The sequence below is a fragment of the Thermobia domestica genome, chromosome 5 (genome assembly GCF_964235325.1).
Source record: "Thermobia domestica chromosome 5, izTheDome1.hap1.1, whole genome shotgun sequence".
Lineage (NCBI taxonomy): Eukaryota > Metazoa > Arthropoda > Insecta > Zygentoma > Lepismatidae > Thermobia > Thermobia domestica.
The window spans coordinates 202210104-202230158 of NC_137458.1; the positions used below are offsets into that span (position 1 = coordinate 202210104).

A 20055-nucleotide genomic window follows, 5' to 3' on the forward strand; every position below is an offset into this window, starting at 1 on the left:
TAATATTGACACTTTAAATGTGCACTCTTACCTCGCGAAAGGTGGCCACGAAGTTCATTTACCAGTCTGCTTTCCCCTTGTCAGTAACTTGTGTATATTTCCTACTCGATACTACACGTTTTACAGTTATTTCCAGTAACCTTGAATGACAGACACGAACACAGACACACTGAGAACATTTAAAATTCCAAAATTTCTTACACCGGGAATCGAACCCGGGACTCCGTCTACCAGCGACGCACGTGCTAGCCACTAGACACGCTAGCCACACAGGCAAGTTATAAAGTCAGCGCGTTTTATTAGTTCTACTAGAAAAGCTCGAGATATGCACTTGTGATTTATTTGAGAAACGCAAAGCACTACATTGAATCCTTTTCCTTGTTTCATTTTTATTGTGTTTATTCTTTGTATTTTTCTCACAGTGCATGAAATAGCAATTACATTTTCCATGAAACAGCAATTACATTACATTACTAGTGTCCAGAAATACTATTTTAACTGATCATAAAACATTAATCTGTCAGTGAAATAATATGGGATTATGTGTGGTATTCTATTTTCATACCGAGTTCCTTTGTGGCTAAGTGTTTAGCGTACGCACCTTTGACGTAAGAGGCCCGGTTCGATTCCCGATGTGAGCTTATGTCGTTCGGATTCCACGCTAATCAGTAGGTAAACTCGTCGTATAGCCTTGCTCCCGAAAGGGACGTTAAACTCAAAATCAACTCAGCATTATTTTTATACCATCAATAGAAGCAAGAGATAGACGATACTATCCTGCTAAAACCATGCATTTATTTCTTTGGCACATATTACAAAGCATCGGACTATTTGCGACATTAATTACAGAAACTTCAAGAGAAAGAAACTTTCTGAACACTAAGGCGCTTCAAGCGTTCAAATCGCTTTATAACAATCCAGATTATGAATTACAGTAACTTTTTACGTTGTAAGTAAAAATGCAAGCAGGAACATGAATAATTTTCATTTTGACTTGTGGTTTAAGGTTGGTATTCAAATCAGAAATCTTTTCCCATTATAATAATGTTACCGTTCCTCATTTTAGCGTCTTCGTATTAAATATATAAATGATGAAAGCGTGAATAAATGTGACTAAGCTTTGAAACGTGAGAGTTCGCACTTCAAAACAGAATTTATATTTAAAGAAATGTTCCCATATATTTAAAAAAAACTTTCCTGGAGGCAGATTCGAACTGCCGCCCTTCGATGATAAAATTTCAAGAGCACACCTAAACATGCTTGACCACCGAGGCAACTTATGAAAGAGTACATTCTAATGTTGCTAATATATAGCTCCAAGGGCAGGTTCACACTTGCAGTTTTAAATAGTCGTTTTCTCCCTATTTCAGTAATTTCAACTGAAGATATTGATTGATGTTGCATATTGGAACTGTGTATGAAGTGTGAATTACAGACTTCAACGCAGAAACACATAGTTGTATGTTCAGCTCATGTTTCTTTTCAATATTTTGTTATGTTAGTAAGAGTTCCTAATATCCGTGCACTGTGTCGAGTCATTTTCCCTCTAATTTCCATGGAATATTTTTCGCGTAATTATTTGACAGAATAAGGTTTCATAAGAATAAAGGTTTTTTGCTTATAATTTTCCTATTTTGCTTTATTTTTTCTCCAAAATTATAAATAATTATTCATTACTACACTGCTTTGTTAAGGAAAGCAGAAAGAAGCGATAATATATGAAGAAAACTGAGTTATTAATGAAAATTTGGAAGTTACAGTATATGCGAACTTTTTATTGCGGAGCACAGTACAAATAGGTGTGCCGAACACCCTGTAAGCAGTTACTTTAAGAATTATTTTCGGCAGCTCATAAAAAGAATCCCACACCCAACACACAGTTTTTTTTTCTGAAAATCGTTACGTAGTATTGTCGCTTTCTTACATTCCATCTTCAAAACATGTTCTCATGTAATTTCACTAAAATCATTAGAACTAATTTTGGATATAATATTTATAACAATTCAAACGTTGAAGGAACAAAGTTTGCTTCATATTATAAGAAAAATGTAGTAGGAAAATTGATCAAGATTTACACCTAAATTTTACTGATCAAATTTTGGATTACTACTTAAGTAATTCAATGGGTATTAAAATGTTGTTTTGCTTAAAAAATAATGGCAAATCGAATTTTGTCTTTGTTCGATCAAATACATTGAACTTTTACTTTTATTGGTTTAACATTTAAATGAATATTTTCATTTTATCCAACTAGCTTTCAGACAAGGTTCTAGACAACAGAAAAATAGTATCAAATATACGTAGTTAAATAGCCTCCTTCTTATGCTTAATTTTAAAAAGTCTTAATTTATTCATTTTAGAAAAGTACATCTATTATTACAGATAATCTAAAAGGCAATAGTATTTCACGGTGAATATTGGTACACACTGTATATGCATTTATAAGATGGTGAAGAAAGCTGAAAGATGGAAACAGCTACAAACTACATAGGCATATATTGTTCTGCAAAATCTTCTAACTATACACATACAATACCTTTAAAACATAATAAATCTGCATAAGGCGACATACTCCCACAAGAGTGGGTGGCATGACAGGTACAACAAGGCTCTGAGAAGAATCCCACTTTGATCTTGTATTCTGTTTAACAGGGTCTCCTTTGTATTCCAGCACCAAATGTTGAACTTCCTTATTTACACCCAAAACTCCTCGATCAATAAAATATTCCACATACTGAAATAATTTTAATTCTATTATCATTTCAAATAAAAAAAAACATAGCTATATAAACATCATGTGCATTTACAAGAAATGGCTATTGCTCTGAAAATATTAATTGAATAATTTAAGATTAAAGTTTAAGAGTTAATAATAATAATAATTTTAAAACATTTTATCTCATTAATTATAGTGTACTGTTCTCCTATCATAATGGAATGCTTGATGGGACATGTTATAGTGTCGGTTTTACTTTAATAAGTGGCCTGTTATTGTTAACTACCTCACTTTTGGACGAACTTTTCCATTACATGGTTATACTTTTATTTCAGTTTGTAGAACCGAAATGCCCGATTTTTCCATCTACCTATATAACACTACCAAAGGATGAAGTGAGGTCGCCGTATGATGGGATAAACCCCATATATGTTCAGAAAACAAACTGGGGTGCTCAATTAGTCAGTCGTTCATGTTCTCATACTCGATAGTTTAAACTTGAAATATGAATTTCTTATTAAATGTAAGTTGATGTTTTCAGCGATTCCAAAAACAAGCATGATACCACTGAGCCACTACAACCCCTTAAAATAGTTTATTGGGTCCTAATTTTAAAACATTTGTAAAAAAATCGTTATTTTTTTAAAAATCCATTTTTAATATTTCTTCACATCAGTAAATGTATTTTTGTTTTCATTACTAATTACAGAAGTTAACTTGTAATGGAGCTTCTCAAGAATTAGATGATGTTTCAAAAAACACAAAATAAGATAAAAGAAGTAAGAAACGTCCTTAACCACTTCAATGAAAGAACAATTGTTTTAGGGATTCCGGGAGTTATGCGTTGCAGTATGAGTAGCAAATGTATTAACGCATATCGCTTCTTCAAGTTACTTACTTTATGTCTTATTTAACTAACTCTATGGCCTATGGAATCCGGAGGTTCAATGCCGCGTTCGCGAAAGCTCTCAATTAAATTCTGACCTTAGTCAAGTGGGTGCAGTTTCTACTTTGAATTCTTATTTCCGCGAGATCCATTGTAATATTGTCCTCCCACGCGTAGTCGTTTTCTGATTCGATTTCAAGTTAAAACTTCGAAAGCATTCCTACTTTCTTCCATTCTGCCTACATGACCTGCCCACCCGAGTCTTGTAGATTTGATCACCCTAATAACGTTTGGTAAATGGTATAAATCAGGGATGACCAACTACGGGCCGCGTAAGAGAAAGAAAGTGTTAACATTTTTAATATTTTCTTTATTGTTACAGAAAAATTTAAAACACTAATACACAAAGTGGATGTGTGTTCTAAGCATGGAAATCCTAAATAAATTTAAGGTTACAATTGGTGAGGTTAGTGTTTTATTTCGTTTATTTGGCCACGTTAGGCACCTAAAAATTTAAGCTTATCAGTTTCGTTCACTCTGCAACGTGAAAAATGAGTGATTGTGAATAATTTTAAATGTAAGTAGCAGGTATATGTTTTTGCTTGCCGTTCAAAATCTTTTTTTTTTTTCATTTCTTACATACGTTTTTATGTTTCAGAAATTATCCAAGATTGTTTCACCTAACCTTGAGAGTCTAAGGATATTTTTGAGCAAAATTTGAGTGTTGTGTTATTACTTCTAATAAATCTTATCTTTCTTCAATTAATATTTTCAGAGAAAAAGCTTGAATTGTGTACATTTGGGGTTACGTTCAATACATCCACAATGAAAATACATACAGAAACGCTGCAACTAAAAACTCCAGCACGTCAAAAATTTCGTTTAAGCTAGGTTAGGTAAATTTAGGTTATATTAGATTAGACACTCTTAGAAATATGATTTTCGCTATGTCAGTGTTTCGTTGTCTGTGTTTTTAATGTTGGTGTTTTGATTGTCAGTGTTTAATAGACACTTGTAAATTTGACAATCTATGAGCTAGGGTATCTCAGTGTATGCTATAAACTTAAAACATCACATGAAATTGCAGCCCTCGCCACATAGAAATTTCTATGATGCGGCACCTTAGTTAACCCTTAACAGGAAACGCTATTTTCTTCGCTTACAAAAAATGTGTGTCTGTGGGACACGGACATGTATAATGCGATATTTTTTTTAAAAAACGTACGTGTAATGTTAAATAATAGGAAGGTACTGAGAAAACCGATACATTGAGTAAATCAGTGTTGCCAGTGTAATACAAAGAAAAACCATACGTGTCTGACAGACACATATTTCCTGTTAAGGGTTAAGGAAGTTGGCCATTACTGGTATAAAATATGAAGTTCCTCGTTATGAAGTTTCCACCATTCCCCTTTCCGTTGCTCTTGGGTTCGAATATTCGACTATTATCTTGTAAGATATAATTTTACAGTGTCATAAAGGTTGTGATACTGACAGTTCAAATAATGTTATTTTACTTTGTTTCTTGAAACCTTTACCTCTTTGCGAAACATACCAACTTTCCGCTCTATCTTCTATGCAACAGATGAATAGGATGAGGCACATATTTCCAGAAGAGACCGAAGTGTTTCCAAATATTGCTTACATCGTGCTGATTTCGATAGCTTTTGATAAAGTACTCCTTGTGTTTGTCTCCAAAGAAGGTTACTGGACAAGGACATGTGATGACACTCGAATTGGCGATGAAACAATTAACAGAACATGTAGAACAGATTATTAGCCATCATAGTATATTTCTTGTTATGATATGGCCCCTACTTTCATGTTCGGATATTGCTCCTACTTCCATTGCTTTGATGTTGCCCCTACTTCCATCTCTTTTTTATAATTGTTCTAGATTTGAAATAAAGATTATGTATCAAATTTGCCATAAAAATAAGTTTTTTCCTGTATGATAGCCTATGATTTTATCGTACACCGAAGATCGTAGCTATGATTTGATCGTTACTGTATGCATATATGTAGTAAATATCATCGTTCAATTTCCTACCTTGTCTGTGCCAAAAACACAGCGAAAATGGGACAGACCTAAGGGAATATGCAAAAATCTAGAGTCATTTTTTGCTATTTAGTGTCTAGAAGGCAGTCTAGATTTTTGTGAAAAGAAGTGTTCCTATTTTCTGCACCATATTTAAGAAACATAATTCATTACTTTTTACAAGGCCAGATACTTGGACGAGGCGCCTGAACCTGGAATTTAACAGCATGACTCCTATTTTGACTCTATAGTGAACGACAAGTACTTCAAATGTGGAGCAAGTGTATTTGTAAAGAGTGCTCATTAGAAGCTGAGTGTTTAAATGCTTTGTTATCTGGTCTTCATATTGACCACCAATAGACATTACTTTTGATTCGCATCTGCACTGCTCCAAACAGCAATTTCCCATTGTAACTGCACTCTAACTGATCAATGTTTGTTTCCTGGGACTTTCCAATTTGTATTTATTCATTTTATATAATAGAAGTTCGAAAATAACATGAAAATAATATATATATAACTTGTTAAGATCGCCGATTACTGAGTGAGAACGTTAACTTATGAGTCACTACAAATTTTGCAGATGTAACGACAACAAAACTAAACGGAACATTAGGAAGGCAGTAACGCTTCCTCTCAGCTCTTAGCACCCGCAGTGGAAATCTCCTCCTTTGCTCTGAACTATTTGAAATGTTTTCCTCGTTGCAAAACTGGACAGTCCACGAACAAGTATAATGATAAACCCTCGGTTGATACAATAGAACTTAATCGCTGTTCAGAACTTTGCAGCATGTGTTCTCTGGTCACAATTTGCACAATTGCTTTTGACGTATTATTCGACGTGCTGGTGCATTCGGAATACTGACAATTAAACCAGTGAAGAGAAGTAGGCATGAATTCTCAAACTTTGAGACGATAATAGAGAGTCTTGACGAATTCCAAAACCAAAAGCAAACTAAAAGTGATTGAGTTTGACGCAGTTCATCGGACTTCTAATTTAAACTGTTGCTACTTCTATCACATGTTGGTCCGCTAGCTCTGATTTAATTTCTTCGTCGGTAGCGTACAGGAGGTCCCAACTTGAAACTACTCTGCGATAATTATTCAGTTGATAGTGTTGTTCTATTGTAGCTCTATATGTTCCAATGTTCTCTAAGTTTATTTGCTTCGTCTGCTTTTCACTGTTCGTCTTTCGCAACAGGATTTCATCTCTGTTTCCTGTGACATCTTTTACGTATCGTGCTGTATAATATTTTATTAAGAACAAAAACAGACAATCTCGTCATGACAGTCGGATGTTTAAAGTTTACATTAATACTGTAATCAGCGTCTTTCGTTAATTATAAGATATCGGACAACAGGAGTCGCGATGCTTAATGTTTTCACATTTTTTGCAGTAGATTGAGCTTTGGTCACATCATATATAGTCTTTTTTTATGAGACTGTGGAGCCTGACCCGAAGTTAATGATTCATTGACCCTATTAACTTCTAATCCTAGCCTCTTCTAATGTCTAACATTACCAAACTTACTATCTTGTACAAAACGTTCGGTGATTAGTTTGAAAAGGCCAGTCGCACACATGCAGAATGCTATCCAGAACCATGTACAGAATCGTACCAAGCGTCGAGTACAACTACACGTATCCTCAGGGTAAATCTTACTCAGTTTGAGGGTTAGTGTCACAGTCCAACGGAGAACGAGCGAACATCAAGTTCTCCTGCAAACTAGGAAAAATAGCAGTGAAGATTCATGAAGTGTGGTGCCGTGTATGGTGTGGCAGTAGTGAGGGAAAGAATTGTTTAGGACGTATTCAAATGCTTTCAGCGAAGGGAAGGAAACGATGAGCCGTGTTCCGGTAAACTATCGATATGCAGAACTTCAAGCACGATCAAAGGAGTGCAACGCTTGCCGCACAAGATCATTAACTGACTCTACAGTTGATAGTAGGCCATTAAAAAGTGCACCTTTCATACCATCGTCCATGGATATTTAAGTAAGCGTCTATAACTGGTTTCTGCCGCATAAAATGAAATCAAAGCGGATGGAATTCTGTGGAAACTTCATTACCATGTGTGATCAAGATTCATCTTTTCTTAAACCATCGTCACATAGGATATATAATTGGATAATAAAATTTTGCTTTATTTATTTTATTACAGCTTAAAGAGTTATGCAAAGAGAATTACTATATTTCCATGAAATTATTTTTTAATTTCAAGCCGAAGTTTGGGACTATTCACACTGAAAGAAAGCTCGTTACCCACTGGGAAACGATAAGATAAGTGTTCCTTGTATTGCTGTTGTTGAAGTAAATTTCGGAAAGTGTACTGAAATGTTCATCTTACCAGATGATTCTTGTTTGCATCTAGCAATGCTTAACAGTTTCAGAAACCTCTTTTGGAACTTTTAAAATTAAATTACTATTGAAATAACTATTAGTGATTCCAGCTTCCCAAGCAGTCATCCGCCTAAACTCTCCTAACAGGAAAACTCCATTAGGGGAGACCGGGGCTATTTGAGTATAGTAAGGGAAAACTCAAAATTTCCAAAAAACTACGCACTTAAGAGTTTAAATAATTAGGCCATAATCTACGTACATTATTATAGTACAACATATTAAAGAATAAAGAACCTGTTTAATTATGGAAGTTCAGGAAACGAATTTAAAATAAAAATGGCAGAATTCGAGGCTAGTAAAAATCACGGGGCTATTTGGGTTTCTCACGGGGCTATTTGGGTACTTCACTGTATCAACATTGTTTACATTAATTATATTAGTGTTCATGTATATTCTGAAAGTATACCCTTTCGTATATAATTTGTAAAAAACATAACTTCATAGTAAAAGAAAATAAGTGAAGTAATTCTTTAGGAAAGGGTGTTCAGGATAAGCTAAATCTCCTTCAGCGTTGTAATAATACAAGACTTTTAATTTTCTTATATGTTACATAATACCTTACACCTATAGATTTATCTTAGAATGATTTGACTTATTCTCTTTGAAATAAACACTTGTAAAAGCAAATGAGAACAAAGGCAACTCCTGACAGAGTAACATAAAAAGAAACTTCGGATAGTTTTACATTTTCTACATTAATTTTTAGTAAATAAAAAGAATACACTATGATGAAAACTATAGTTCAAATTTAACTTTTAAAATAAAAAATGAACTCACAATAAGATTTATGTTCAAAATCAATTTAACGAGTAGTCTTGTCAATTAAAATTAAGTGTATAGTAACATAAAAATCCAAATTTTTGCTGGAGAAAGCAAGGTGCATAAAAATGATTTTTTATACAAAGTTATGAAAAATCAGTAATTTCTCGAACTTCTGAAGTACGAGAGAATGGAAGTTAATAAGGAATATGTACAATAGAGGCACTTGTTGCATACAAACTGTTTTTCCCATAAGGTCCAACATATATCTCATGGTACCACTGTTTACAATGTTGGCAGCAAATACATTCTTCTTTGCTCATAGATTCTTTAGAGTAATATTTCACCTTACAGAATCTTCATGGTTCATTGATCTCGGATTCGTTCTCATTATCATCATAACGTGTAACGTAACACTTGAAGGTACATGCTTATTTATTTTTGTCTTCTTAATGCTTTTTGTCTTCGAGCAAGCTTTACCAGATACCTCCATTTATAACTTCTGTTTCGTGCGAAGCTGTTGGACATTTCCGGGAGAAGTAAGTAGACCTGTATTTTGCTTCTTCTTCGTGGAGATACATTTGACATTTTATGCAAGAGTGAGAAGAATTTGCATCATTGTACAGTATATGATGGAGTTGCTGCTCCATCATATGCTGTACATCCCATTTACTCTTAATTATATTTCCCAGACTGGGTTTTAAAATTCGATTATCACTTGAACTTCCGGGCTCTTATGGACTGATGTCATAGAAATACACAGTTCTATCCAGTGGTTGTAATATTGTAATACATGAGTGGTCACAAAAGTTCATTGCCATGTTTCTCACAAAATTTGAGAGTTTGTAGCGAACAGTGAGAAATATGTCCGTCCAAAATTAACAAACATTTTCCCTCAGCTCAGTTTGTTTTTTAAAAACTCTATCCAGCGAACAAACAACTCTTTATTAACGTAACCACAATCTGATGAGGAAACTTGAGAAGCCGGCGATAGATTGTTTATAAATTCTTCATTCATATGCTGATCTTTAAAATAATAAATTGTGAGATGTATTGTAAAACTGCGTTCTAAGCGACTGTCAGTGACATTTTTGCCTCTCTCAACGTAAATACCACCAATTCTCCCACCTTCTTGGCAATGACTTTGCTTCATCCACATTGTATACACGGTGTTGTTTTTGTGTTGAGACCCCACCGTTGAAGTAACGGATTTCAATAATTGAAAATCGGACTCCTGCTTCCTTATTAACGCCCTCAACACGAGCTCTTGAAAGTCCCTCAGGCTTTCGTAATAATAAATTCAGATGTCTTTTCATCGAACTTGAAAACCAATCTTCACCAGCTAGTATCTGAAAGGTATGTATAAGAATTTGATTTATTGTTACATATCGATGCACAACTTTACGAATCGTTTCATAGTGCAGCTTAGTCCTTTTTTCCGTGAGAATCATAATTCGCAATATCAACTTCCTCCTGTTCTTCTGTCAGTATTGTGGAGTGTCCTATGACTTTCGGTTTTGTACATTGAATTGTTCCATTATTATCACCCATACTAGTCTCACCCTTTCGAACTGCACTTTCCTTCGCAAAGTTTCAAAAGGAAAATTGCAGAATTATGAAGCTCCACGTAAACTCAAATCACTTTTTGTTACACTTTGCATGGCCTTCTCCATATCTTCATTATTCCACTTGTTGTATTTATGTTTTGATTTGCATTTTCGTACTATATAAAAAGAAAATGCAGTGTTTTCTTTTACATACATGCATTACATAGGAGGTTGAACCATAAATACAAAACTAAAATTCATAAATTAAAAATATTCACGTAAGTTTATACGTGACTCAAATAGCCCCGATTGGCTCAAATAGCCCCAATTTTTTCGACTCAAATAACCCCGTTTTGCACATATATACATAGGAATGTACTATTTTCACATGAAACAGTGGAGAGAGCCAAAAATGGCGATTATAACATGCGGACGTTCTGCTTTACGCGTACGGTAATAATTTTACAAAAATATGCGTTTACACAAATTCAGCACCTTATATTATACAGACATTATTTAACATCAGACCAAAATACGAAGCATTGCAATCCACTTTGCTTAGAATTGTCTCATATTTACAGGAACTGATGAGAAAGCAGCAGATCAACGATACATACAAACTTTCTTTTACCAACGAACTCACAAATGAATGCAAATTCAGCACATTGATGCGCATATTAAGTGCGCAGTGCCATTTTTTCTTAAGTTTGACCCAAATAGCCCCTTGGCTCAAATAGCCCCGGTCTCCCCTATCATGCTTACTCGATGAACCGAACCAATATCCGACACACATACACAACTACAGTAATACTAAAAGTTCAGATCCAGTTGTGATTTGTTTTTAACTTTTATCTTGACTTTTCATATGTGACAATGTTTCGATCTTTCATAGCGAGCAAGAGGGCATTTCCAAATACTATTTACGTAGTGCTAAATTAATATAACTACTTATGTAATTATATAATCACATAATAATTATATGTATTGATTTATATAATTAAACTAATAACTTCGTATTTGCATAACCATATTCAAGAGGGACAATATTATATGATTTTTTAAAGAAGACTATTATCTGTTAAAAACAGGAAATATAAATTTGTTTAAGACTTTGAAATTCACGAATAGTTCCCATCTGTATCTTTACAAAGAATTAGGATAAACACTTTAAATGAAATTCAAAAGAAAGTTGTATTTTCAAGAATATAATAGTTTGAAAATACTACAAAAATTAAAATAGTAAATTATGTTCAAAATCATCTGTGTGTTAAAAGGGTCTTTCCCAGCTCTCTTCCTACCGGTAGAGAGCGCCACTGTGTGCGGCCAGTGAAGCAAGCACTGATAGATACGAGGAGCCGACGCGAGGTGTGTGTAACTTCGTTGTGCAAGAGTCGGTTGAAGTGGAAGCACTGTTACGGAGATATATTTTGTGTTTCTATTCCGAAATGGACACAATCGACTCAGCGGAAGAACGACAGAAGCGGGAGGGAAGCAAGAGAAATGAAAATTGTGAACTCTGGCAAAGGATTGTTTGAAGGGGCCCTCACCTTGATGGCCCTAAAGTGGTGGAAAAACTGCGAAAAACACGTTTGTCTTCAGTTTTATTTCTTTTTGACAATGTTACCATCACTTTCAGGCCTCGAAAAAATATATGATGTTTCTAAGGGAATAACAAATTTTTTAACAAAAAAATTAGCGGTGTGCCCCCCAAATTTTTCTACATTTTTTTGAAATTTTCAACACGCAAAAGAATAAAGAAAATACGCATCGATGGTTTTGAAAAAAAATGCACACATTTACATCCAGATAGTATCTACAATGTGTGAAAGTTTCAACATTTTTCGACTACCCCCATCAAAATTAAAAAATATTCAATTTTGAGCATGTATGATACGATAATTCGTTACGAGAAGGGGGTAGGGGGTCAAAATTTCTTTTGAGGTAGTTTTCGGTCAAGGGTAACCTTTTGGGTCAATAGCAACCCAATTTGGTTCAAGAGCCGATTTCACTATCTTATTAGGAAAGACCCTTTAATTTAAATATTTAAGTTCATATCTACCATATCTACAATTTGATTCCGTACTTTGATATGTGTACTTATTTACTTTTGTTCTAACTTCAAGTGCACGGGCTTTAAGTTCCTTATATTCGAAAAAATACATTTTGAAAATCGTGGAGATTTTACGGCGCGATATCAACGGAAACAAGATTTTAATTTTTTTCAGTGTATTAAAAGATAAATAATGGATAATAGTTACCTGCAAAAGTCTCACTTTTAACTTAACCTCTTCTTCTCCCTGGTTGTCAATATCGGCTTTTAGCTTAATACTTTCACCACAAACATACGCTGATCGTTCTAATTGTGTCCTTAGAGAAACTGGTCCTTTTTCACAGCATAAACAACATACTGTCTTTTTATCTTGCCCCACCATTGGTTTCTATAAAGAAAATAAACAGAACATGATTAATGTGTATATTGTTAGTCTGCATACTCTAGAGTTGAACACAATTCTCGAAAAACAAATACGAGATCTGTTCAAAAAGTATCCGACCTTCTTTGTTTTTGAAATTTTGGGTTATGGAAGAGGGGCCTATGATGTCTTGAACCTGCAGATGGCGTTACTTTCAATTGCATCTATTGTTGTGGAGGAGTGGTTATGTTGGATCCTCTGCTATGGTCGCGGAGGAAATCCTAAAGTGATATGCAACCAGGGAAACCAGGGCTGGTTAAAGACTATTATTTATTTTAGGATAAAGAAGTTGAAAATAAAAACATATTAAAATTTGCTTTTAAAATAAATAGATATATTGCAAAGTATGAAAGTAGCAATGGAATGTTATATTGTCATCGGACTGACGTCGCTCTGGAACAGTTCTTACTTGTTAGTTCTATGACGTTAGGAAATAAGTTCAATTTATACGAACACTTATACGAACACTTCAAACAAACACCTGTTGCGTCATTCTACACTCATGTCCAAAATGATTGTCGCATATCTATAACTGTCTTCTTGTAAGAGTATAATGTAATAATGATTTTGCTGGGTACTTTTAATACTGATACTATGTGTACAATTGGGAAAATGTATATGTGGTAAATTTCATAGGAAAATATTTATAAACACGCAAATTAGAATGAGTAAAACAAAATATTGCTAAATGGACACGAAACTTTTATTTTCGTTTTATTGTTCTTATTTACTGCTTGTTTGACATGAAATTTGCCACATACATGTCTCTGCCGATTGTACACATATTAGCATTATAAGAAATACCGGATGAATTCGTTATCAAATTATATTCCTACAACAACATATTTATAGATATGCGACAATAATTTTGGACATGAGTGTACCTTCCTGAAGTAGGTGACACATCTTTTAATTCTGTTGTTAATGAAGTGGTCTATTTCCCCAAATAAAAACCAACACCAAGCAGGACATATGCTCCCTCCTGTCCTTCTAAGCCGTTCCCCAAGGCTGAATGTAACATTGCGGCCTTTTCCTGTTGTGATAGGAAAAACTCAGGATTGTCGGCCACTGGTATCGAATGTGAAGGTGAGAGGGTATATCTGGTGGTCATATTTTGAAAAGAAAATAAGGAAATGGATTCCACTAAAAAAGAGTCACATTGTCAATACATTTCAAATCTTTGCCTGGGTTTTCTGCCTTTCAATTCCAAGTTTTTTAAACCACGAAGGCTCTAAATAAATTAGAATATCGACTCTTCCGCGATTTTTTTTTAAATATTGGCATGGTTCTTCATTTTATATCAGACTTTTCCGGCACTATTCTGTTATTTACCATAGGTAGAATTCTTTGAGAAAGAGACAGGCGACAAGTGCTTTAGTTCTCTATGGTATGTTTGTGATCGTTGTAGATATTTGAGTGGCTCTCTAGACAAGGGGCTGAGGGCTGATATCATGTTGGTCCCTCTTTCTTTTTCTTCAGTTTTGTTTCTCTTTTAGCCAAAACAAGGAATTTCACTCTTCTGTCTCATTTGCAGCCGTAACCACCCCCTCCTGCGCTGTCCAACTTTGACCACATGCAGGGTAAAGAAGGAAAAGGAAGGGTGCCATTTGCTTTGACGGCATTTCAGCAACAAACCCATCTGTTGCCAAAATAAGGAAACACTTTGTAACTGAGGAAGGCTGATATCTTCGATTTGTCAAGGTCACTTGAGTCCCGCTGACTCTTAAATGGTAAGACATAGGTCTACGAATGGAACGCAAGAACGAATTCACAAACAACTCGGTGGATACGTCCGACCTTTCTAAGCCTTACCAAAGGTTGCGAAGACCCACAGAAGATCGCCAGATATGTAGCAAAATCTAACCAATTTTGATTGTGTTCTTCGATGGGATGGCTGCTGCAGTAGCACTTCCCGATAAGAGGTTTTAATTATTGGAAAGAGCACCAAACTTGACCGTAGCAGGAGGAACTAGTTTGAAGGAGATTAGAACGAAGAAAATGCCAGATAAGTGTATTGGTTTTCTAGAGCGCATGGCAGGATACTTTTCCGACAGGCCTCGTAATATTTTAATTTAATCAATTATCTTACTTTGTATGAAGCCATTACAGCGAACACAATGAACTAAGGGATATGACCGAATCTAGTTTTCTCTCTCTCTCAATACTTTAACATTTTTCAATGCCAATTATGTATTCAGTTCTTAATGAACTTTCTAAGGTTCAATAAAGCATACATTCTTTGAAACTTGTTTCTTAACAATAGTTGCAAGCAAAATTATTGAATTCCATACTTACAGATGCTTTCAAAATGACGATCCTTCACAGAATTCTATGCTCTTGAAATTAAATTTCTAGTTTTATGTCCCGAAGTTATGCACCGAGGCCAAACGAGTGGGTGATGATGGTAATGAACAAAATAGTGGAATGAAGAAAGTAGAAGGAAACGGGAAAACCCTAAGAAAACACACATAGTAATATTTCCCCATTTGGCACGAGCTCAGATCAAACCAGAGATCCCCTAGGATATTATAACAAGTCCTAAGAAGTGATTATGTTTTTCTTTTATCATGAAAGTGTAACCTTAGTTCATTATTTCATGTAGGCCTATGTATGCTTATTTAGATTTATCCAGGGGTGCCCACAAGGGGGGGCTATGATGCAAACTGCGTCATTGAAATATTTGGGGGGGGGGGTTAAAATCTATAAATAAATACGTTTGAGGGGGTGTAAAAATTAATCGAAAAGATTTTTTTCATGGAAGAACACCTACGGATAGACAGTTGAGGGGGGGTGCGTCATGGACATGAGGGGGTGGGCACCACTGATTTATCTGTTGTTATACGAAGATAAGCTAGATTGTTCTTACCATCACCATAATAGAGATATGCTAATAATGTAAAAAATTAACAATGATAGGTTGGCATATCACTAACATTTATTTTTATTTATGTCCTTACAAATCATGTTGAATTGATGTTACCATAAAAAAAAAAAAAAAAAACTAGGCAGTGACAAAAAACTAGGCAGTTGGATAAAATCAAATATCGAACTGTGATGAGGTTCCTCTACCTTAAAGTAAAATAGGCACAAATGATACATGAAGTATTGCAGTTGTGTATGGTGGGAAATTCCCATCTCATCCTTAGTTCAAATCTATCAATCTGAGAGTAAGAACTTTCTTATCTTTGCTCGTAAATATGTTAAGTAGGGGACAAGAATAAACGACCAAAAATGCCATTAAAACTAGTGGGATTTTTGGTCGTTTATTCTTGTCCCATACTTTACATACCTTGCACTAATGTTCATGTCATGATGCTTTTACCGGTACTCCTGCTTATTTGATTCTCACGACCATATGACGAGCTTATTTTTAAAACATCAGTTGCTCACCTGACAAGATTTATGACAATTCATAGAAAATGGTTAATTGTATCATCTTTTCGTTACGGAAATATTTGGTGTGTAATAAAATATAAGCTTACTGTTAGCATAGTTTTTTTTCTGAATTTCCATCAATTTCGTCAGGTAGAAAATAAGCTCGTTATATGTTTGGTTTTCTTAACTAATTTTCTCATCTTGGACAATGTGGTGTACTCGGCTTGTAGCAAGATGGCGTCGTCAGGCTCGTATCCAGGGGGTCTAGGGGGGCGGTTCCCCTAAAGTTTCGCTGTCCCCCCTAAAATTTTCACGGTAGGCTGGCAAATGAACTATAATATGGTGATGAACTATAATATGGTTGGATCGGACCCCCTAACTTCAGCCCCCCCCTTACATTTTTGGGCTGGCTACAGGCCTGGGCGTCGGTACAACTGTCGACTATTTATTTTCCTCTTCATGTTATGTGAGTCATGTAGCACGTGAATTAGTGCCTTATACTTTTTTACGTTATGCAATTTACGGTCAGAGGAACTTTGTATTGCCCTGGCTATAGTTCTTTGAGATGACGTGTTCTCAAGCTGCACCAAGGAACGTTGATTGCACTCACTGTTGACACACTTGGTACAATTGTACCAAATTCAACCCTTTTTGTCAATCATCGGCTCGTTGGTACCACGCTGGCATTTTCAGCCCCTTTTGTGAGAAAGTTGGTACAATTCTACCCAATTCAGCACCATTTAACAAATACTTGTCACTTTTTCAAAAGTGCCAGTAAGACTTTTCCTACATCTCACGTTACTCATACTGTGTGTTGGACTCTTAAAAAATGCTGTTGAACATTCATTTCTGTGACGTTAAAACAAATTACGCTAGATGAGCGCATCCGCGCCGCGCATAAAGGAGACGAAAAAGAAGCAGTGTGGTAGAAATTTTAGTCGTCCTATTTGGATATTTTTAAAAATTAAGAAAAAACACTTTCTTGATTTAAACTCTTGGAAAGGGGGGGAGTGTTATAGAACTTTACCTCTGTTACTTTCATGTTATAGAGCCATGTAAAAGTGGATCTGAAAAAGTAAGGGACGCATGACGTCATGCCGTCCCCCGTGCCTATCTTTGCCCATTGTAATTTTTTTTTTTTTTAGAAGAGAGACGCTATAAATATTTTCTGAAAGTGGGTTGACGGCGTACCCCTTCGTTCCCCGACAATTTTACTCCGATGATGGTATAAAATAATGAATTCAGCCCGTTTTGTTTCAATTTGGTACCATTTTTCAGCCCAGTCCAGAGCTAGGACTGTGGCAACACTGATTGCACTACATTGTGTGTACAAGTGGGCTTCCTGTCGCTATGATGACCATTATTGTGAGGAATAAATAGCAACAGCAGAAGTGTCCGCTTTATTGCGATTCAAAACAGCATTTATCCCCTTTCTGCCACACGAAAACATTTTTTCATACAATGATTACTTATTTGCTTAGAACTGTAACAATGTTGAAAAAGGGCAAAATGCTGCTCTCCCAAAAGATCGTAAGTTTTGGAGCCACATAATCACTGTCACACGTTAACAACCATCCTTTCTTCTTACGCTTGTTCCCTGCTTGGAATTGTTCACTCATCCTGCTGCCTAGCGATCGAGTTCGTTGCTATAAACCTGAAACGCCATTCTATAGTACAACGTTAAAAATTGTCCCTTTTCTACTGCAATTTCCCTTTTCTACTACAAATAGTTAATGTATGGAGTAGGTGGATGATTGATGCTTTCTGCATTAAATTCTTTGATGTGTTTAGTACAGGTTCCATTGTCATTAAAACTCTTCCACCAACAATTTCACGAACTCTTGCACCACAGGAATTTCTAACTGATTCAGTTTTTTATTATACAGATATAAAAAATGAAATGAAATGAAATCTTTTGTTTTACGTCCCACGCATATGCCGGTGAGACAGTGATGATGTATAATTTAACTTGAATTATGTTCTTCCTAGGGTACACAGGTATATATTTTTCTATGATTCAAATAATTTGAAGTACAACGCACAGGAATATACAGATGATTTTTTTCGGGGTTGCTCCATGTTCGATTTGATACAAGCTTAGCAATTAATTTTTTGTACTATTATCAGTGTAACCACTAACCAGCCAGCAAAAATATTTCGTACTAACATATGAAGAAAAAAAGTTCTAGAGCTGGGGAAAAATATTAAAATTTTATCTGCTCCCGTTTCAACCTATTTATGACATTTTACGATATTAATATCTTATTAGAACATTTCCAGCAGTTCCCTCTCCTTTGTAGGTGGAGGAGTGACCCCACATTCTTGAAAGAATAACCAACTTTAATTTTTTTAGTCAAAACTAGATACAAACCGTGCAAACTACTTACACCCTCTCCATTTTGACTTTACACCCCCAAACTAAAAATCCTGGAAGAATCCTTGCTTAATTGCCGTATTAGAACTCACTAAAGTAACACAAGTATGACAAATATAGAGGTTGTCGGAAGAAAACAAGAAATGTCATAAATAGGCTTATTGAGAAAATCGAGTTTTTAATTCCTTTACAGGCTACTGTTTAAACGGATCACCAAATATGTAATATTGTTTACTGTGGTCATTTAATACTTGGACGAGGGGACCGGACGGCACCTATGTCCCACTTCCGCTCTTCTAAATACAACTGTTTAAAAAAAAGGAAGAAAAAGTTACCAGGAACAGTCAAATTTTCGTAAATTGCCAAATTTTCATGAGATTCCTTTTTCTCTCCAAAATGTATTTATGAGAAAAGAAGAGGAGGAGAAAAGTACTAGATTTGTTGGTGAACGTACTAGAACATTAAAATATTAGAAAAGGAACTAGATCTAGTACGAAAGTACTAGCGGTGATCACAATGGCTAATTATTATTATTATTATTATTATTATTATTATTATTATTATTATTATTATTATTATTATTATTATTATTATTATTATTATTATTATTATTATTATTATTGGCGCACAAAAATAATTTTTGCTGAAACTTCTTGAAAAACCTTTACCAAAATAACTGATCTGTTATCTCTATATGTGTTGTGTTCGCAATAATTATATTTAGAACTTCTCTAAATTTTGTTCACTTACTTCATTCTTTTTAATATACACAAACTTAGCATGGAACAAAAAAAATCATAAAACAGTATAATAAATTTAAGTAAGAATACAGCTATCATATACTCCTAATTCTTCCTAACAGAAAATTGTTACAACTTATTAAATTAATACAGGAAAATAGGCTATTCTTTGAATTATTATTAACAAATATGCTTATTTTTAATTTTTTTTTATTAAGATTGCTCTCACGCTTAGGGAGGCAATTGCCGATAAAGAATAATTCAAACAATATCATCAACAGAATAGAATTTAGTGCATATTTCAAACGTTCTATTTAAAACCCTTTTTAAGCTACCAATTTTAGAAAGTATCATTGAGTGTTTAAGAAAAATCAGTCCAGTAAATTCTAAGGTAATCACGAATATCATATGTTCGGACACATACTTGTGTGGAAAATAAAATATTTCGATTTTACTTAAAACGTAGACTCGTTAATTCAAACCGATAATATAACGGGGTTTTAAGGTAATTACAGATTTCTAATATATTGAGTGACAAAACAGCACCTGGAAGGAATAGTCCGATATCGACATAGTTTTTTATGCGTGCAAAGCAACAACATACACATTGACGGCAGCAGCACATAAACTTTGGAGCGGACTGGGGTATATGGAATTCCCCTAGGAAAGCGGGGTCTGAGGCTCCTCCCCGGAAAATTAAAAAAAAAAAACATCTTTGTACATTGCATTTTAAAGCGCTTTTGACTTAA

The 20055-nt window shown here is 34.8% G+C and overlaps 1 protein-coding gene across 1 annotated transcript in view; it reads right to left on the minus strand.

Annotated features, from left to right (window-relative positions):
• The window catches only part of LOC145686348 (arrestin domain-containing protein 3-like), a 510445-nt gene that overhangs the window by 95759 nt on the left and 394631 nt on the right, over positions 1-20055 (minus strand). The window contains exons 6-7 of the mRNA XM_081759592.1: positions 12605-12784; positions 2537-2734 (exon numbers count right to left, since the gene is read on the minus strand). Coding sequence (XP_081615718.1) covers positions 2537-2734; positions 12605-12784 — 378 coding nt within the window. The remainder of the gene's footprint in view (positions 1-2536; positions 2735-12604; positions 12785-20055) is intronic.